Genomic DNA, 22,212 nt, shown 5'->3' on the forward strand with positions numbered 1-22,212 from the left:
TCTGCCTGAAATGACGGTAAGTTTCGGAAAAGGGTATAGAAACGTTACACAACAGTGCGAGAAACAATGTTGTGGCTTCGCAAAATGGCCCACAAAACGCCTGCATTGGCCTCGCAAGTTCTCCTGGTGCCTTTCTAGACAGGGAAAACGGGGGGGGGGGGGGGGGGGGGAGTGGTTCGTAAAGTTCATTGTGGCGACATTCGATCATAACTACCACCGCTACTATTATAAAAAAAATTACGGATTATGTTCTCTTATTACGGATAGTTTTATCCGTAAAGTAGGCAACTGCATTAGAGCCACGACGCCATTTGGAATAAAAAAATGAGCTTTGCATTGTCGGCCTGGGCCCCTGCCCAGGTTGCACGCTCCGCTTCGCAATGCGACCATTCTGACCGCAATTAACCAAGCCATTTGTAATTGCTTTTAGCACGCAATCCTAAATCATGGGGCGCGCATTACGCACCTATAGTGCTTCCAACTAACTATGAACCTAGCGAAGATGAGTGTCAATGAGGCATTTACGTCATCCTATGATCCTACGATTCCCCCTCCGCCCGGTGAGGTGCGTGAGGCACATCTTGAAACGTGCGCTGTCCGGAGATTGCTGGTAAATGAACATGGAATGGTCAGCACTTAGGCAATACCGTACGTGTGCTCGTACAACCACAACTCATGCAGTTATCATTTGCTAATATATATATGGGCATGGAGCACTAAAGAAAATGCGGGGTATACGTAGAACTTTCGAGGAATGTGAAGGCGAGAGCCTGTTTCTCCGGTCTTCTGCCCTCCCACGACTAAGTCCTGGTGTGTCGTCGCCCATAGTGATGTGTAGTGGCGCTCTCAGCCCACGAGGCGCCTTCAGAGCGCTCTACGGGAGCCGTCGCTGACGTTTCGCTCCTCCTCGCCAGCACCGCTGTTGCTCTCTTCCTTAACCCTCCAGCTGCACTCCATCGCCCTTTTTCAAGACGTTCCTTGGAATCTGCTGTTTCCCTTTCCTGGCACACGCTCCGTTTTTGCGTGCGATTCTGTGTACCTTACAACGATTTTCTGTACCTCACGGTTTCCGTGAAACACAGATCTTGAGTTTTCCCCTTAAAACCGAGACATATAAGCTTTGATGCCATGAATAGTAATCGATGTATTAACGTTGCGCTTGAGGTGATTTGGTTGCCTCTCACGCAAACGAACATAAAAACTCATAGCCTGTCACTTTTTTTACAGATATTGGAACTGCTGAAGTTCAAGCGAGTTATTTCAAATACCCAGTGCGAAAAGTTGGAAGAAAAAGAGAAGCAGGTGAGACGACACCTGAAGCCGTCTTCTACCAACGCAGGCTTTGGATAAAGGCAGTTTCTCACGTTTTAAATCGAATTTGCGCTTTACTTTCAGTTTCTTGAAAATTCGTCTAAACCCAAGGATCAACCCGAAGCACAAGACGTCGAAAACGAAGAAAGATCAGAGATCACCGACTTAGTGCTAAAGCTGAAGGGCATGGGGTACGAGCCACAACTGCAGTGGGTCCAGAAGAAGCTTTTGGAAGTCTGCTGCGTGAAGCTAAGTAAGTACCTGAATGAATCTTTTTACGAATACAATTTAAACGCCGCAAATGTATGGACGTTCGAAAACGAGGGTGGTGTGTTTACAGCCAGTTTTGGTTTTGTTACTTTATTATTCTTTTTAGTAGCCCAGTTGCCTGTTTTCACCAGTATGATGTGAACACAGGAACCACACAACTTACGTTAGACCTAATTAGAAGATAAGTTTCTAAGGGGAGTACAGGATGTTATAAACAAACTTAAACCTTCGGGAGGAAGAGGAGGTAGCATTTATTATGGCAGGAAGACTCTACGCCAAGTGGGGGAAGTGGGAGTAGAAGGTGGGGGGTTTGTAACTTGGGGCATCTTAAATGCGGACAGTTCGACCCAAAACAAGTGGGCTCCTTGAGAAGGCTGGAGAGGCCGCACGGGGTGAGGAGAGCAGGCTCACGTCAAAATTGGCGGATCCCACGCATCGGTGGGAATCGACGTAACGCGAAGCTTTCATCGTGGCATATCTGGGCTGAAATGAACTTGCGTGTGGCATTCTTTAGTGCTATCGCTGTTTGGCGTAGTTGCTTAATTTTCAGATCGGTGAGCAGTGGAGAGTGCGTGGAAAAATTCAAAACGTAAGGGGAAACGTTCTCAATCTCCCTGGCGAAGACACCAAGCGTAGGGAATGTGATACATGCAGGAACTGGGGCGGCGTCCCACTTATCCCCTGCATCAATATATTTTACCGGTGCCGCTTCCAAGTTGAGCACCACCAGTGCCAAACGTCTTGTGAATGCATAGAAAAAAAAAACTGTACAAGATTAACTCTTCCTGAACGTGTTGTTCGATCATGCGCGGGGCGCGCTGCGTTGTAGCGTGTTGCCAGCACTGGCGCCAACCAAAAGCTCTGCCCCGGAAACGGAAAAAATGGTCCCGGAAAAAATGGTTCCGGAGAAAATGGTTCCGGAAAAAATGGTCCCGGAAAAAATGGTCCGGAAAAAAATGGTCCCAGTGACCATCTAGGAAAAAATGGTCTCATGCTCCAGTCGACGTGTTTCCCTTCAAGTTAGTCAGATCTGAACTTTCTTGTGGTTTTCATTTTGTCCTTTTGCGTTTTAGCTAAAGGGTTGAGAAAGAGTTGGAATGTTTAATATTCTTATAAGGGGCAGAAATTAACGCCTCTGGAGGCTAAAATCTAACAAAGCAAATTGGGTAGACAGACAGACGGATGGACGGACGGACAGACGATTTGATGGATGGATGTGTGGGCGATGTATGTAGAGAAGGATGGATGGATGGATGGATGGATGGATGGATGGATGGATGGATGGATGGATGGATGGATGGATGGATGGATGGATGGTAGGGCTGAACATCGATTAAAAATATTAATGTAAGTAATTGAATTAAAACCGCACAAACAACAGCGAGGCCTGGAACCGTCGGTTAGTAGCTTAGTCGGACACAGCCATCTCAGTGTCTGGAAGGTCATTGAGGCTCTACGGTGCGGGGTTTCATCAGTATCGGTGAAAATTGCACCTGATCTTCGGTGCAGGACACTTTGGTGCCAGACGTTTCGGTGCGGACCTTGCGGTGTACGGACATTTCGGTGTACGCATATTTCAGTGTACGGACGGGTACCCGTACGGCGTACGGACGTTTCGGTTCACGGACATTTCCGTGCGCAAACATGTCGGCGACCGAATTACCGGGTGCTTGTTTGTTTGAAACGGCTTTATATTTTGTTCTCGCTCAACATGGGTTATGGACAACAATCTAGAGCAGCGATTGCATTTTAGATTGATGTCATGTTCGATTTTTGCAAGGTATTTTTATAAACTGAACGTTTGTATGCTTACCATTAATACCTCGTTCAGGTAACACCTGTTATGCAGATTGAATTCTTTCGTAAGTTTTTTTTTTATTTACGACAAGACGTTATTTATATTCGCTCTTTTTTTGGGGAATGCTAACCACTTAGACAATTAGCCGGTGTCTACGATGGCTAACGCACTTTTTTATGTACGCACTTTTGTATGCCCCGCCCACACTTGACTAACCCCCTGGGCAGACCCCCCCCCCCCCCCCCCCCCCTCCCGACACTCGTTCCTTTTATTACACATCACATTCATTGATAGATTGTTGTGTTTAACGCGCCGACGCAACGCAGGCGATGAGGCGCGCGGTAGTGGAGGGCTCCGGATTAATTTTAAGCACCTGGAGATCTTTAACGTGCGCCGAAATCTCGAACACACGGGCAGTTTTGCTTTCCGCCTGCTCCAGAGAAGCGGCCCTCACGGCCGGGAATCGAACCCACGTCCTCGTGCTTAGCAGCATCACTACCCATCAGTAGGAGCATCCTGTTTATCCTGTCGGTACCTTCAGCTGTCGAGGTTGTGTGGCAGCGGCTTACCCTCCTCACAACATGCGAGTTTAAAACAATGATGTGCTGAGATTTATGCACGCCATATGTGGTTTAGACGTTATCGATGGAAAACATCTGTCGATTAAACTAGCGTAACGACAAATTATAAAATAAATATGGAAGAGGCCATGAAAGCAACACAACCTGAATTTTGCCAAAACAAATGTTCTTGTTTTGATTAGCCAGCTTTACTCCAACAAGACGGCTTTTTCCTACCTTGGCTGCGGGACCAATTTTTCCGGGACCATTTTTTCCTGCCTTGGATTTGGGACCATTTTTTCCGGGACCATTTCTTCTGGGACCATTTTTTCCGGGACCATTTTTTCCTACACCCCTCTGCCCGCACCACCACACGCAATAGAACATGGAGAAGTGCACCATACGCAGATGACTGTAGCCGCCCCGATACGTCATTTGTGGTCGCGCGTCCAGGTATTCACGCATGCGCACTTGCGATGTCCCCGCATAGTTTCGGATTCACGGGTCCCATCATCCGAGTTGCAGCTCATTCAATGGCAACCGCAGCCGCGCTCTAATCCAACTCAACCCCTCGCAGAAAACGGGCCCCCCGAGGAGGCGGAGCCGGTGGCGCTGCACTACTCGCTGCTGGGCCAGAGCGTACCCATCGTGGCCTTCAGCGAGATGCAGGCGAGCGCGCTCAAGAACGCCGACTTCCGACAGCTGCTGCACAGGCTCGGCTTCCAATGGCCCGGCGGACCACCCGCGGCGCCCTGCCCCTGCATCCCGGCCAGCTGGACGGCCGACAAGCTGCACGCCACCGCGCGCAAGCTGGGGCCCCTCTGCTCCCGCAGGCTGGCCAAGCTGTGCCACGGCGCCGACGCCGCCGCCGCGGACGGCGGAAACACGTAGGCCCCCCCGAGGTCCCTTCAGTGAGCCGATGGAGGGCTTCTAGTGGGCCCCGCCTGCGCCACAGTACACACCTTTGTACGCGGAGATGGGAGGCTGTCTTTTCTCCGCGCCTTTTAAACGCTGAATTCGCTTGGTTCTACGCACACGTATGTGTATTGCGCTGTCTTTGACTTCAGTTTTCTTCACAGCGACGCAGAACGCATCATCGTCATAGTCGGATGGGTGCCCGCACGCATCTGAACAGCCAGCACACAGTGGACAACCTGTTCCAAAAAACCTAAAGTACCGCTAGGGCATCTGGTTGCAGCGTCGCAAAGTTGTTGGAAGCATGTTGCAAATGTGAAGGACGAGACAATACGAGTAAACGTGAAACCCGAGAATGATGATTAAGGAAAGAAGCATCAATTCAACAGGCTTATTTGATCATAGTACATGTTTTCTGATGCAGCGTGAAAAGCCCCAGAAAGGGAAAAATTCACATCTCTGGCAAAGCGGACCGCGTTAGCCCGCTCTAGGACCCGTGGCCAAGTCCAAAGCCAACGCCCGCGCTACGATCCAAAGGAAATGCTATGCACCCGGAATGCGATGACAGCTAAAGACAAATCCTGTACACAGTTGCCCGGTTTCTTGGTGACAGCAATCCAAATTATTGATATTATACAAATATAAAAAAGTGAATACACTAGTGATATCCACAGCACCCGGTATTACAAGGCATTTTCTTGAAATATTTTTAACTGTAAGGTAACTTACATGCAAACACACAATTGTTTTGTCATCAACAGGCTCCAACTGGTAGCACAATCTGTCTTCGTTTTCTAATGAACAAACTCACATTTGCACAGCTAAAATATCGCACTTTCTCCAAAATACAGCACTTCCCAAGAGTGGGTACCTATTTACCTTAACAAGCAATAGGAAACGATAAATGTTTCCGAGTCTCGTTTGTACACATTTGACCCCACATGTCGAATGCTAATGCAGACAACGACAGGCGAGCATGGAAAACTTTTCAATTCAAGAATTTCTTTTTATCTCAGCGCTGCCTCTTCAAACAGGGGGTGGTTATGAAATATTCCAACACATCTATGTTTTAAGGTGCTTGTGTGCGCACTGCCTTTATTTCGCTATAGCATTCAAGATAGTTAAACATGCCAACTAGGGCAGCACACACCAATGCATTATTCAACGCGACTCTGATTTGTGGTGGCCATGGCAGCCACTGTTGTTCACTCGGTGAGGCTGCTACTTGGGGTGTCTGCACGCTATACTCTGCAAAATTTCATCACAAAACGAAAACCTCCAAAGTTTCAGTAATCAGACAAAACAAAAGCTAAAGCTTGCTCTTGTTTTAGTAACAAGATGTTAAATTACTTCTTTCACCTGCTGATAGAATTGAGTGGCAGTCAAGTAAAGATTAAGATAAAAGAGTCTAATTTGGTCGGACATGTGATGCAGAAGGCCGACAAAAAGTTGACCGAGGAAGTGAACTGAGACAGGATTGGATCGAGGGCTCAGGTAACATTTAGGACATCGAATGGATGCACCCCGGCAGAAAAGTGGCCAGAAGTCATTTGGAGAGAACCTCATCTGGCAGTTGGCATCTACAAACCGATTGTGATGACGATTATGATCATGATGAAGAACATTGTTAATTTTATCATGATCGGTCAATACTGCAGGAGTTCCCGAGTTTCTCACGAGCATTGCGCATCGCAGGAAATGCAAGACTCAATTTTCCGCATCACAGCAAATGCAAGACTCAAAACTCAGTCTGCAATGCAAACCGAGAACTGCAATATTTCTGCAGGCATCAACTCACAAGGAGTTTGCGCTGCATTAGTTTGGAAGCAGACATTATCTTAGAAGAATGCCACAGGAGCTTGGAAACATTACAGGTTTTTTTTTTTTTTCGTCAAAGTATTTATGGACTGTTGATCAATGTGGTGCTTTCGATTCTCAAAAAAAGCTTGCGGTTATTGTCGAAATAAAAAGAAGCCTGGCAGGCACACAAGGCAGAGCATCGATTGTACAAGTGCCGGAGATCCATTAAAAAACACAAGACACTTAACAGCAAGCTGAAACATCCCAGGGACCGTTTGGTATGATGAAGGTATTCAGGCAGCACTCTAACCAGTCTGTTAAAAAAGTTGGAGAACACATCTTAGCAAGGTAAACATTATCTCAGAAAAGTATGATGGTACATGTACGAAGGAATACTTGCCATCATTTGGTGCAAGACCCTGAAAGGTGTTTTTCTTAGTAGCCAGCTCTTTTTTCCGTTTTTCTACGAGACACAACGTTATTGCAAAAACCAGAGTTACACAATCCCACATGAGTGTCCCGCCACATCAAGCCCTCAAAGTGTGCCAACATTTCAGTGTAATTCTGGAAATGGCTAGTTTCGAGCAGCTGACTCAGTCCAAAATTTATCAGTTGCTGCAACAACTCAGCTGCTCTGAAAGGGTGCGCTTTGTGCCTTACCGATTTGCCCAAAGATACTGTCACATCCCTTGAATCTTTTAACCGAAGAGAAGGAGCAGAAGCAACCCCAACAGCGTCATGAGAAAAGGGTAAAAAAATCTCCTCAGGTGTTGTGCTTTCAATACAGGAGGTGTACTTTTTGCCATAAAAACTGAAAATTTATGCAGGCAAAAAATTTAAAGCTTCAATGCATATGTGCCTGCTTCTGCAAAAATACATCGGTTTTTGCCTGAAATGCTCTTTGAGATGTAATCCGCTTTCGTTAGCTCAGCAACCTAAATAATAAATGTTTGTGAAAGATTTGCACCGATTTGCTTTGGGATTTTCTACTCCATCCGGTCTCTCAAAAAGGAATGACTCTCGTACAAAGATGTGAGGAAAAGTGTAGCCGTAGTGTTCTTATCTCGTTCTGTGTAGCGTCCCTAGATCAGGTTACAGTTCTGTGAACCAACTCAGCATTGCCATCAGCTGCACACAATACAAAATGCTCGCAACAAAAACAAAACTATAAGACATGGTACATCAAACTATTTTCGATCCGCTAGGCTTGGGTATTTCAAAAAAAAAAAAAAAAAAAGATGTGCCACACAGTTTACTTAAACCAGTCCGGTGCACTCAAGGGTCCAGATTCAGAACGCTGTTGGCGTGTAATGTGTTGTAAGGGCAGTTTGCGAATTGCTGGTGCCAACAAAATACAATTAGGCCAACAAAATACAACACAAACTTACAGGCTTGCTCAATGAGCTATTTGCGCTTAAATTTAGTGCACACTCGTTTTACAGCAGTAACAAAGGGGCGTTAACAATGAAAGTTTCGAACAGACAGGTAAACATAGAAGCACGAGTGCGCACTGTAGACACTATGCTCGCCATAGCTCCGCAGCAGTCCAGCGCATTGAGCTTGTACAACACTGGTCCGTTGGCATAAGGGACATTATCTTACGTGACCCTGTTTCTCGAGCATGCCCAATGCTTCACGAAATGATTACTATCAACCGTAACAAAATAAGCCAGGTACAAATTTGGTCAAAAACAAGGCGAGTGCGGACACTGGTCCAGAGCAGTATCGTAGCGCCACCTGGGAGGACGAATGGTAAACAAGGCAACGAAACACGTTTCGGCATTTTCTGAAGCCCTAGTCAACATACTAACAATCACTTCAAATAACTTCAAATACCTGGCCTGTATACATCATCACTGACGTCGTGAAACACGATTTAGCGAGAGAATTAAAATTTTGGCTTAAATTGTTCAATTTCCAAGTGAATAAAGCATCGTTTTCTGCTGAACAACCACCAGGGGCACTATAAAACACCAAATCTCTCAAATAAAACAAACTTCCAACACAGACGCCACAGTACCCGTCCAGTAGTGTCCACTGAACTCACAGAAATAGTATGCGGTCCACTCAACACTTGACTCACTGAAAGCTAGAGCAGTGGCTATACAAAGCAGGCAAATCAGTACTCCAGAGATGAGGGAACATGTAAGTGCTTTTCTCCTACTGCACCGCGTGCGTCACACAATCTTTGCGCTGCTTTCCATGGCAACGCACGCCAAGAGAGGTCCACTTCCTTCTAACTAGCCGTGTTGAGCTTGGGTCGAGACTGTAATGCAAAGCAAGAGAATATTTTAAGCACATGGGAAGCAAAAGGTTTGTGAAGCACTTGCAATGGCCCCACTTCTTCCTGGCGTCCATTTTTATGCCCCTTTTTTGCAAATTCCTTTTTGTGAATACCATTTCCTCCCCATAACTCAGCTTTAGCAGACCAAGAAAAGCTTCCACTTATTTTAACTTAATCGAAATAAAAACTTCATATTCAAAAGCAACCATGTATAAGCAATAACAGACCACAAGCCACTTCCAAATAAGATCAATGTCATTCTATCTCCTCGCAAAGCTGGCCTAAAACATGAACTGCTAAAGTTCGTTGTTTCCCGGCTCTGAAGGCTGGCCATTGTCCGATTCCGCGATACACCCCTCTTCGATGTTGTCGGGATATGCAACTGACATAAATCTGCTGCAAAGCCTGATTGATTAAGCACCAACCGGTTGACGAGGGCAGATTTGAGGAAGCAAAAACGCTTGTGCAGGAATAGTGTAAGCACCTTCTGTGAATTGTCACGAAATGACAACCAAACAGTAAAGCAGTCATGGTGAAACTAGGGTCAGCTTCAGAGTCTCACCCCATGGCACGCCCATCCATACCAGCAAAGTCTGTACAATTATTAAAAGGAGAAGGAATGACGCATAGCTTTACATAAGTCTGGTGGTAATGGTGGTAGCATGTTTATTTACAGAAAGGAGTACATAGATGCCGTCTTACGCTGCGGCGAAGTTTGGTGTCATCCTGTGGAAAGCAGACGCCGTTCACAACTGGAGTTTGGTGGGCTTGGATAACGCCAGTCGGTCATAGTCGGTGGGTTGATACTTCGTGCCTTTTTAAAGGCTTATGGTCTTGACATTAACGAGATTTTGTCTTGTTCATTTTTTGTTTGAATGAGTGCACGTGCTGTGGTTTGGAAGTTATCAGCCATGGTCAACCTTCACTGCAGCACAACTGTGCTTGCTGTGGAGTACCCTTTACAGGCAAATTTCGTGTTGCTGCTGCTATTATTCCTCCATCAGAATTCTATTATTCCTCCATTTCAACCGAAGTACAAGAGGTACAAAATTACATGACCCGAGCGCCGTCAGTGACTCCCGGGGGCCTAAATTTCACAGAGACACTAACTTAAACATTTACTACCCCGTTGAATGCTTTTGGCGTAAATGGTTCCATACTGTCTAGTCCTTGTCCACGAAAAAAATATATATTTACCAAGTTCCTTACACGCTTGCACTAAAAGCTTGACCAGGAGTGGTGTACATACCTTTGCTTGTTTGATACTGCATTTCACAATGGCGCCTACCTGTTTTGTCCGCCACAAAATTTCATACTGATATTTGCCTAAGAACAACTTGGCACTGTTAATGCATACATGCACAGTATCAATGCTTGGCTAAACTGCAAGAATGCCTCATTCCTTTCCAAGCACCTTTTAATGCGTAGCATTCTTTGCCGAGTACCCCCACAGCCAGGACCGTGCAACGCCCTGCATTTCCACAAAAATACAGATATCGCGGAAGTTCAACCTGTAATCGTCATGATAGCGTTAATGAAGATAACTGGTCAAATAAAATTTTGAAACACAAGAAAATTAAGATAAATATATAAAAAATTCGGAAAAAGGCGAACCAGGTAACACCCTGCATTTCCACAATAATGCAGATTTCGCGAAAGTTCTACCTGTAATCGTTATAGTAGAGTAAATAGAGATAATTGGTCGGACAGGATTTAGAAAAACCAAAATTGGCTGTAAAGAACTCACACTCAAGACAAGTCGCATAAGAAGGCGACGCATTAGTAGACAATTGTCTGAATTTTTCGTCTTGCAGGCAAAGCAGGTAAGCCTCACTCCCGAAGATGGTGTTACACAAACCTTGCCTTGAAATAGCAATCGCCGACACACATAGCTGCAAATTGCCGCCAAGAAATTTATCACACAAACCAAGATCAAATGAGTAAATATTTGCGTGTTCTATAGCCAACCTTGCTGCCCGAATAACTAGAGAAAGCAGTGCACATCAAGTCCGCAAGTTTCTAAATGCAACACTTGTACTTCACTAAGTGAAAGCTAAGTGCTTTGACAAATTGCATAGGTTCTTGCAGTGCACATGTTGATGACATCTTGTACTCTGAAAGCACAATGCTGAATGCCCACTGTTGAGAAGTTGTGTATGCTATTGCCACATGATAGAAAACCATCCGTCTGCCCAGAGCTGTGATCGTGCAGGTACATGATTTATGCGGAATGGCCAATTCAAGAAGCCTCCAAACTCTCTTTGGGCTTCAATACCCCCGAGTGACTGAAGCCAGAGCTGGCATTGCAGCTAGCATGCCAGCTATACCTTTGTGCCGAGAAGGTTATTTCAGGTCGAGCTGACCTCTCTAAATGAACAAGTGCGGGCGTTACCTTTTTAGGGTGAACAATATGCTTTGGTGATGCAAACAGAACAAGCTGATAAATGCTTGCAAGCTGCCCCAAGCATCATTGTACCTGTACATGCTCATTGATGTACGTGTCATGTAGCCCCTACCCTTGATATGAATTTTAGAGCTTAGAGGACTTAGTGTAGACAAAAAAGTGACTCGTTATGCGGTACGAAGACGCCACATCAGCGAACACACCACCTCTACCCCTGTTCCCCTGCCTAATATACATACATATATATATATATAGATATGTGTTTTATGCTACGTTTCACACCAAGAGCTTGCAGGGTGTATAGAGCTACATAAATTTATATGGAAGAGGAAGATACTAACCGTGCAAACTAGGCCCATCAACAAAGTATGTGTACAGCGTATGCAAACCATGTGTGTTCTCGAAGCAATGCTAGCATGCCAAAACACAAGTATACGAGAAATCAATTTTCACAGTTGCCTACTTGTTAAAAAAGGACACGCACGTTTCCCCATACTTTTGAATTTAAGTGGCTCTGTATCACATGTGTGCTGTATACGTGCATTTTCCATTTCCTGGGTCTTTGCTGTTTCCACTGCCAAGGCCTCTCCCTGCTACGAGGGGGGCAGTGGTTACGGTGGGCAGCGAAGAAGGGTTCTCTCTTTGTTCACAAGAAGTTCACTACCTGCAAGATTGCTGCACTGCACACCGCTCAGGATACCTAGTGTAGCTCTGCATGCGATCAAACAGCTGGTTCCTGTGTTCCTCCCTGCGTTGCCGTGAAATCGGCCCCGATTATCTCGATAATGTTCAGTGTGCTGTGTTGTCCCTTTGTAAGACCACGAATAAAATGTTTGTGATGTGTGCACCGTGCATTTTTTGGTGGCACCGTTTTTCTTTTTATTACTAATAGTTCCAAACATACAAGCACATTTAACAACAGTCCCACATTTCGGGGAGGACTGCTCCTTTCAAGTGGTTTCACACAAAGCATCCCCAGAACACAATTTTTGCAAAAGTAAAATAAAAAATGGACACTGAAGCAATCAGACCCCATCCAATGCCCCTAGGATATAAATAGCTGTTGTGACTAAGTAAAATTGTGCCCTTGGCGCAATTAGACTTGATGCTCTGTGTGCAAATGCCTCAACAAGGAAAAATCGGTAGATCCACCGATGTTCCCAAAAGCGCTTTGTTTTTTTAATTAAACAAGCCTAGCATATAAAACACGAAAAAATTTTCCAGAGCATCAACACCGCTACAGACGAAAAGCTATTGCACCAAAACCTAGATGCATTTCACAAAGGGACAACAGACCAATATACGCAGACCCAACACACAAGAATGTGGACATTGTACTTGTGAATATATTAATCTGCCACGATAGCTAGAAACAATGTGACACCATGCAGTCGTGAGTTGAGTTTAAAGGCACGCTGTTCACAGCCTCGTTGGAAAGTGCACAACCACCACTTACTAGAACAGAAAAAGAACAGCAAGGAAAGGAGAATGTCATGGATATTTGAAAACAAAAAAAGCTTCTTTAACACCTTTCACCAGCTCTTTCAAGCCACATTTCCTCCACTTCACAATGTCTGACAGCATGCCACACAAAAATCTGACACAACGTGTTACAGATGACGCATCAAAACGAAGTTTGTTTTATTATTCTCACAAATTTCGGAAATAAAAGTTCCGATGGTGGAAACATTTTTTGAAAGCAATCACCATGTTCACCCATATAAAACGGTGCCTACGGGAAGTACACCGCATAGTGCTGCCATTTAAAAAAACATTGTAGGATTATTCGGTTCACACAGATGAACAAACCGTTAGCTTTTGCATCCACACTTTGGAAGTGAAGTGGTCAAAACAGCAAAAATGTGCGTGCAGTGACTGCTGTCCTTGCACTGAGTCAAACACCTACGCCCATATTGGGGCACCGTGCATGTGCATATGTACAGAGACAGCTGCAACACACGTCTATATTAATTAAACATTGGCAAAGTAAACTTAGGCAACCAAGAGTAACCAGCAAAAATCTTTCGCATTTTGAGTAAAACATTAAAGGGGCCATGAATACAAGTTTGGTTTATTAAAAAAGTCTGCTTTGTCTGTTCATTAAAATGACCACAATAACAACAGTACCAGTAACTTCACACAAATATTTGGTAAAGAAAACTTATGAAGCAGAGACAACTCCCCCGCCACTTTCGGGTGATTTCTCACTGACGACAGAGAATCTTTTCTGGTGCAGTTGGCAAACACCAACCTAAGCAGCCACCAAAAACATGACTGGGCAACTGTAGTGGGGCCTCTAGTTTTGTTTGATCATGTCTTTTTCATGCTGTCTTTATACAGGCAAAACATTCACAAACTACTAAATCTGGTGGCAATGTTCATACTTGCCAACACTATTGAGCAAGAAGAAAACATTAGGCATATCTGAGGCAAAACGTCAATACATGAGTAATATTTGCGATTTCCTTTTAAATAAATGTACATGGCTTCTTCATTTTCAAGATAGCAAATAAGAAATGCGCTTTGGAAAGAAATCTGTTGAACCCCCAAGAAAGCGGGCCATCTCCACTAACGTGAAACCTGGAGAGGGGTGAAGCATGCAGTGTATTCAGGGATTGTAAGTCTCTCGCTTGCCACACGGCGCACGCTGATTGGGTGTCGGAGAAGCACCGGTGGGAGGAGCAATCGTGCGCTTACTGAGGCGGTGGCGCCCTCTCTGGTGTTGAACCGGATTTAAGCAATTTGCATGCCCCATCTGCCCCAGTTTGGGGTAGCGGCAGGGGTCATCGCGAGCACAGTGCAATGCCCGTGCCTCACCCTGGGCGCTCAATACTCGGTGATCAATGAGACCCCGGCACCAGGTAAGAATGCCTTTTCTTGCTTTGACCGATCACCCAAACCAATCAGGCCTAGCGTCGAGAGTGTCGAGTGTAACACAAATTAGAATTGTCTACGAACAGCTTCTGCTTCTGCTTGACGATTGCTGAAGCAGACAGGGAGTGTTCTACAAATGTTTAAATATGTTAGTTTATTTTGAACCGGTTTTATCCATTACGCACTTTTCTTTTACTACGCGTTACATTCTAGCGCAAGGCGTTGGAAAACGAGTGTCCCAGTATTTGAGTACCGTGACTACATGAGACGACGACAGAAAACGCCGACAGCCCGAACCCCCAAGGTGCTTCACAAAAGCGCTTGTGCATAGCATTAATCTCAGGAACAAGTTAAGAACGGCAATAGCTCAAGTACGGTATCACTTCGCCTAAGCAACGGACCCAAACGTCAACGGGCACGCGCGCTTTGAAAGGAGATTGCTATGAGTGAATATCGTCTGCCTTTACTCACGCAGTTGGCTTGCTGTCGCTGCAGTAGTTTATAAGCATATGAAGTCCAGAAAATCACAGAAACGACTCATGCAGTGTTCAAAATATTCCCAGTAACGCCTTGCTTGCGCCACGCGGAGTAACATCCGGCTGCGGTGATGCAGCACACAGGCAACTTCTATTGCCGTTCTTAAGTTGCACCCGAGTATAATAGCCCCCCTGGCGTCATTCCAAAAAGTTTAGCAGTAATGAAAGGTAGATGGCGCACGAACAGTGGAAGGCAGTATAATTGAGTTGACTTGAGCAAACCCCCACCATGTTTATCGTGGGAGGAGCGAGACAGGATGGGAAGAGTGCGAGAGGATAGTGGGAAAGAGAAGAGAAGCATTTACTAGCAGGAGTGGCAGAGGACTACCATCTTTTGACGCATCTGCAGTAAAGTGAGCAGATACACGCCCTGCTTTTAGGTTAAATAACATCTTTCGTGGCTGCAATGTAGCTGAGTGAGTTACCAAAGACCAGTTTTTTTAAACTGAACAAAGTTGTATTTTGTATTCATGGCCCCTTTAAACACAGTACTACACAAAACTGCACAATGTTTTGAAAAACTAAAAAGGAGAGCAGTCAGATTAAAACCTTGGGACACAAAAGAGAAAGACCCCATAGAGCACACATATCTGAACATGGGGAAAGATAATAGTTTCTTGTTTGCTGTCTATAAATACTAACACAATAAAATCATTCTTGCTTGCAGACTGAAATGGAAACAAAACCAACACTGCCTGCCCTACAAGGCACTGTGCTAAAAACTATGGCTCAGACATTTCGTTGCAGTTTGTGAGTGGGCGGAAATCACGAAAAAAAGAATTGAAAGTTTCTTAGCAAAGAGCCTATAAACACAATACTTAAAATCAGGAACCATGCAGAAGTACCTGCAAAATCTGGGCCTTGCAACACATAGCAACAACTGCTCATGCAATGTTGGCACCATTGGTTGCGGAAGCTAGGACATTGCAGCTAGCAACATTTGAATCCAAACCCACACAAGGTTCATGTTATTTATTTTTTCTTCTTTCAACTAGACGTGCATAAAATCTCAGTGGGAATTTACAGAAAGTGACCAAACTTCTTCTCATCATTTTTTAACACTGGGGAAGCTTTGGTACTTTCACACCGCTTCAGGCCTTCAGCACTGCCTACCAAGAAGCTAGCTCCATTGGCCACAGCGGCTGCATTACATGTCTCCACTTAAATTACAAGAAAAGATAATGTAAAAACTTAACCTAGCGCTTCACACAAGAGACTTCCTCTTCCTTTCGTCCTTGTTTTTGCAGAAAAAAGGAAAATTATAACTTCTGTGCAGAAAAGCACAAAAACTAGACTGCACGCAGAATCACAAAGCATGGCTCAACATGCCAGTTTGTCCTCTGTAATATGGTTAAAAATTAACCACCACTGGCAACCAAGGATACACACACACAAAAAAAACAAGCCCCCAAGTTTTTATAACAAGCATTTCCACACTCGAGCAAACATAAATACTTCGCACACACACAAACCATGAACACACAAGGCGAGTCACACCTCACAGAAGGAGTGCCTCCGCAGCATTACCTTGCATCCCAGAGCAGCCCAATAACAGCCGCAGCAGATACAGGTGCAAATATAGTGCGCGCAATGTTCCCACACTCTTCCAGTAGCACCTCAACAAAAGTTTAAAAAAAACTAATCCTCATCAAACAGCCCTGTGTAACTCCTACAAGAATGCGGGATGGTTGAGCTCATTCTTGCGCGTACTTCTTTCCTACTCGTGGAAACTGCACTGTTTTGTGCCTTTCCATCTTAACACTGTTGTACTACACGGTACTATCCTTGTTCAGCCATCACAACACCTCTAAAGCAGTCTCTCTGTTTTTTGGAAGGAAAGTGGGCGGCGAAAGCGTAACCATGCGTGCGAGCATCTTTAGAGGCTCGCCCACCGGAAGACCACGAAAGCGACTGCATAGCCTCGCCACCCGCGGTGCACATCTGTCGTTTTACACAACAAAAATTCCCACACACATACCTACGTGCGCCAGCTCTCGCCCCTCTTTTGCCATCCCACTGTCAGTGGGCAACCCGGATTGCCATGCAAGAGAACTCAGTGGCAGCCAACAAACCCGACGACGCACCCACCGATCAGAAGAACCCTTTCCCCCTAAGCTCTAATGAGGGCGGCCATGTCTCTGGCTGCCCCGTCTGTCGTTCGCCGCTGCGGTTCGTCACTGCGGTCTTCGTCGCCGTCGTCTTCGTCTTCGTCCTCGGAGAAGTCGTGGCAGAAGGCGTCCTTGCCCAGGCGTACGGTCTTGGCCGGTGGCGAGCCCGACCGCTCCGTCAAAAAGGAGGGCGAGGGGCTCCGCGAGGGGCTGCTTCCGGGGGACAGGGCGTTTTTCAGCCTGTCCTTGCCCTCATTCCACAGGTGGTTCTGAGGCCGGCCGCAGCAGGCGGAAGAAGCAGGGGGGAGGGGGAAGGAGCAGACATGCACGTGTGCTGGTTAGTTCTCCCCCAGGGCTCGACAAGGGTGCACGCATCAACAAATTAACTCTGCTGGTGAATTGGCTTTGGGGGCCAACTTGGGCTGGTTCCGATACCTTTGGCAGATGAGCCAGTAAATGCACACAAGTGACACCACACCCACGGCAACAGTCACAACAGTGTGTCCGTTTTCTTTTTTGTTCTCTTTGGATTGCATTGATATCCCAGCTGAAGACTTTTCATTCATTGTTTGTTTTCCACTGTTTTTATTCCTTGCATCTCAGCATTATGAAACCCCCCTTCGGCATCCATTTCCCAAATCCTAGCCCTGCTGCGACAAAGCTGCCTCAGCTGCAAAACAGAGCCCACCCCGCAGAATTGGAAGGATGGTCCTCACAAACACCCAACGATAACTAAAGGCCCCCTGCCAAAGAATCAGAACCAGGCCACGGCTTTCCCATGCTTTAGAAAACGCAACACGTTGAAATATATTGAGGTTCTGCTCAGCTGTATGCAGCATGCACACACATTAAGGTGTAAACTAGAAAGAGGATGCAGCGTCAACATTTCACGAACTCATACACAGACATGGTAAGAATCTGCAGTGTTGAGGTTTAAGTTGGCGAGTTGCAAAAGAATAAGCAGAAAGTTGGAGCAACAACAGTACATAGCAAAGTAAAGGTATGTACAGTCGAATCCCGCTACAACGAAATTGACGGGACGTGCGAAAAATTTCGTTGAAGCGAAAATTCGTTGAGGCGAAATCTGCCGCAACACACCATGGAAAGGCCAGAAAAATAGCCCCGTATGCTTCCGCATCATTGGCAACATAATACAATGTTTAGAAAAAGGAGTGACGCGCAATAACGTCATGTTTATTCGGATAACAAACATACCAATGGTTATGTGTTCTTTCACTGCACGCGAAGAACGCGTTGCGGAGTGGGGTGAAGAAATGCAGGCGCAAAACGTATTGCTGTACAACAAGGCGTGTCCACAGAGCTGATTACTTGCAGATAGCTGCTAGGCCGTCGGAAGCCCCCCTCGCACTTGTAGCAGGAGCAGTGCCGTTATCTTATCATCTGACACGGCGCGGCAGCTACTGACCTTGGCAGGTTAGACGCGCGCGCTTGCATTTAACACAACTGCGCGCTCATGACTAAGATAGGATGACTTGGCTTCAAGACCAAACACGCAAACATGATTTTTGCTCTTGGCTATTAAGAATGGTAGAAGGAAAACGGCAAGGACAGCTGCTCACAACACATACATGACGGCGCCGCGCCAGCAGCGGAGCACATTTGTGCGATTTCAACTGGATACGGATTGGCTGTAGCTCCGGCTTGGCGAACCGGGCCTGCGCCTCATGTAAAGACGGCCAGCCACATCGTTATCACCATCAAACAATGGCGTCCGCCTATGAGTTTTTTTTTGTTTTTTTTTGTGGCGGTGTGGCCGCACCGCGCATGTTTTCGGTGAAATTAAGCGTCCTGAATGTATAAAAAGTTACAGATAGCTGGCGCTATGCTTATTTTATTGTAAAATATTTGTTCAAACCCAGCCCAAATCATCGAAAATTTCGTTGAAGCGAAAGCAAGCCTGACAAATGGTTCGTTGTGGCGAGGACTTTGTTGCATGGACTTCTATGGCTGGCTGCTGGGGAATTGGAAATATTTCGTTGAAGCGGAAATTTCGTTGAAGCGGCGTTCGTTGTAGCGGGGTTCGACTGTACTACTACCATTCACACCACCTCCCCTTGCCTCCCCCCCATGAAAATCCCCTTCCTTTCCAAAGGTTCAAACCCTGAAACTGCGTAGCATAACAAGTCCAAAATGCAGTTGGACACAAAAACATGTGAACGTTCCAAAAATCTGTTTTAGTGACGCTGCGCGCATCAGTAAGCATACTACAGCTGTGAACTACTTTAACACCACCAACTGTACCTCTGAAGCAATCATTCAAGATACATTAATACGTAAATTATGCTACTAAGGTATTTGGAGTTTACGTTTTATGTGGGACCTCACTGAAATTTCCAAAATTTAAAAATTTCTATTTTACATTCATAACCTGCTTCCCTTTGAACATTAATCCATAACCTCAGCGGCTAAGGCATTGCGCTGCTGAACACGAGGTCGCAGGTTCGATTCCCGACCACGGCGGCCGCTTTTCTGATGGAGGCGAAAAGCAAAAACGCCCGTGTGTACGAGATTTCGACACACATTAAAGATCCCCAGGTAGTCAAAATTAATTTGAAGCCCTCCACTACGGCGCGCCTGATCGCCTGCGTTGCGTCGGCGCGTTAAACGCTACAATCAATCAAATCAATTAATCCATAATAAAGCCCAGCATCAATCAACAGGCACGTCCACCCTATTATAAAACCAAGCCTCATATCCTACTGCAAAAAAAAAAAAAAAAAAAAAAAAAAAAAACTAGAAGTGCAAGATGTAAGTTCACCACTTCAGAATTGTTGTCCCATCTCAACAGCCTCGGCATCCTAACCAAACCAGAAGAAAAATATAGAAGCAAAAAGACTACTAGCCGACCAATTTTTCGGACCTGGAGGGGAACGAAAAACAGTCCTAATAAAAGAGCAGTCCGAAAAATACGTGAATTATTGCTCCTATGGGACAACTGGCGGTTCCTCAGGAAAGTCCAAAACATCTAGCAACTCCGAATTGTCGGAGTCCGAAAAAACGGTCAGCTACTCTATCAAGAATGAAATACTACAACAGTGATAAATTCCATCAGAACAAACTTCTAACGAATCCTGTTATTAAAGGGACCCTGCAACATTCTTTGAGCAGTGCAAGCAAACCTGCGCGATGTTTAGATTACACTGCCAGGAATACCTGAGCCAAATATTACACGTGCGCGCGAAGCGGTGAGCGCGCAAATCGATGTGAAATACGTGGAAAAACCAACCGCTCTCTCTTCAGTTGTCCTCATTATGCAACCCCTGGCATGGCCTAAGGGACATCACATAGGCCATGGCTGCCCGATCAGCTGTCACTGGTCAACTTCGCGGCTAGATTCTCCCATTTCCGTCGTCGTCATCGCTGTGTACGAACCTCTTCTATGCCTGAACCTGTCGGCACTTTTGCCATTTCTTTTGTGTTTTGAGTGCGCGCGGAGCTTGAGTGATGAGCTCAATACTTCCCTTTCAACGGGACCACTTGACTACAAACGTTTATTGCTTCAAAAATGCCCTACCAGCCCGAGCGCACACTTGCGAGCAGGCACCCATGCCTGCTTTTTTGTGGCACCAGACCGGAAATAGGCCGCTCCGCGTTGCGGAGAAAAGGAGAAAACTACCCGGCATGTGGTATATCGAAGGCCGCCGAAGAGAAAGCCGTGAGCCGCCCCCCTCTCCAGGAGAGAGCACGCAGCTTTCGTTGCGTTGTCCGCAGTCGAGTTGAGAGCGAACGATTATGCGCGATTTCTCATCGCACGTAGTTTCATTAATTGTGAACGGATTTTCATAATTCTTGCGGGAGGAGATTTCTGGGACAATAGACTTTATCCCGAAATGCATTACTAGTAGTCGATGGCAAGTGTTGCAGGGTCCCTTTAATTAAGCTGTCCCAATAACACTTATCCCGTTCCAACTGGTTTGGGGAGTTCCTGGAATTCACAGAACAGCATTTATAGATGTACTGTGTTGTGCATGCCAGAAATTACAACTCCAAGGAAATGCGTCCCCTAACAGATTACATCCCTCTTTACAATTGCCCATAAACTTGAGATGTGGTGCCTAGGAAGGACCTCTCAACTTTATTATCAAAACAATACAAATTTCATATTGACTATGTATTTACCCTACCAGAATTCAACTTAGCATGAACGAAAATGGCTAAGGCTAAATAAAGCCACTGACATGTCTGTAGGATTTTCCCTCCAGAAGGCAAACTTTCAATACTTATGGCAACTCAGATACAAAGAAACACTGGCCCTTTTAACGCGGCTTCATAAGGAAATCTAGTGAGTGAGGTGGCTATGTTGACTGACCACTCGATCGTCAGCATGTTAGAATTACCACTCTGTAACAATGTGGTGGAAAGGCAGTCAAGCAATGAATAGACTAACCCTGACCCGCAAACAGTACTGAAATGAAAGATGACGGCTATGAATAAAGTCAAGATGGCCAGGATTTTTTTGCCAAACTGTGCAGAGAAGTTTCTTATTTCTTAAGTAGGGCATCGCAGACGACCCCTGGCAAAGACGTTATAAAGCACAATAAAATGAGAGCGAACTATAAAAACAGGTCTTGACGTCACTGCTGTCTATATATCACTCCTTGACGAAAGAAATAAGCATTAAAAAAAAAACAAATAAAGGAAATGTTAGCAGCCAGAGCTCAAAATATCTGTAAAAAATTACATATCCCTTACGTATCTCGAACAATTCTTTGGTCATTTGGTCACTCTTCAGGTGTAAACAGGGCATACAATAAAGTCATAGGTGCATTCAAATGACATCTCAGAATTTTCATGCTTCGGACAAAACCCCACAAAAACACCAACGAAAATCAAAGCGTACAACACCTATGAACCCGATGGCCCATGCCATTTCTACAATGACTATAAAAACCGCAAGCCTTAACTGCAGTACCCCATGCACTCACTGAAGTGAACCACTGGGTGCACAACCGGGATTACAACAGCTTCTGGGCAAAGTTTGACATTTCAAACACAAGTACAGTAAGCTACCAACATATATGAATAAGTCATGCTTATGGTTGCAGTCATTTATTTTCAACAGGTGAAAGCATATAACCTGAAAACTGCACGCTGCAGAAACTAGGTAACCATCTAGGACGACACGCCTAGAAAGAGACTTTTGTGACTACACAGTAGGGAAAAGGCTCGTTATACACAAATGCAAGGGCAGTCAGTAATAAATTATCTCGCCAATGCCAGCGCAAAGGGCTTGTTGACATGCAGCACCCACCAAATTGCAGCCAAGTGCTGTAAGCTACGTTCATTAAGCTTGCAGGGACGACGACCAACACAGCATTCAGGTTAGAAAAC

General features: G+C 45.4%; 2 protein-coding genes across 2 annotated transcripts in view; one reads left to right on the forward strand and one right to left on the reverse strand.

Moving 5' to 3' along the window:
* Window positions 1–5,446, forward strand: part of Tim (timeless) — a 60,267-nt gene extending 54,821 nt beyond the window's left edge. The window contains exons 17-19 of the mRNA XM_077700720.1: window positions 1,228–1,302; window positions 1,396–1,564; window positions 4,517–5,446. Of these exons, the coding sequence (XP_077556846.1) occupies window positions 1,228–1,302; window positions 1,396–1,564; window positions 4,517–4,830 (558 nt within the window). The 3' untranslated portion in view covers window positions 4,831–5,446. The remainder of the gene's footprint in view (window positions 1–1,227; window positions 1,303–1,395; window positions 1,565–4,516) is intronic.
* Window positions 5,447–12,174: 6,728 nt separating this feature from the next.
* Window positions 12,175–22,212, reverse strand: part of LOC144170737 (choline-phosphate cytidylyltransferase B-like) — a 36,047-nt gene continuing 26,009 nt past the window's right edge. Inside the window, exon 8 of the mRNA XM_077700718.1 lies at window positions 12,175–17,129. Within this exon, the coding sequence (XP_077556844.1) occupies window positions 16,863–17,129 (267 nt within the window). The 3' untranslated portion in view covers window positions 12,175–16,862. The remainder of the gene's footprint in view (window positions 17,130–22,212) is intronic.

The sequence above is a fragment of the Haemaphysalis longicornis genome, unplaced genomic scaffold (assembly GCF_048455015.1).
Source record: "Haemaphysalis longicornis isolate Haplotype H1 unplaced genomic scaffold, Haemaphysalis longicornis Haplotype H1 scaffold_2, whole genome shotgun sequence".
Taxonomy (NCBI): domain Eukaryota; kingdom Metazoa; phylum Arthropoda; class Arachnida; order Ixodida; family Ixodidae; genus Haemaphysalis; species Haemaphysalis longicornis.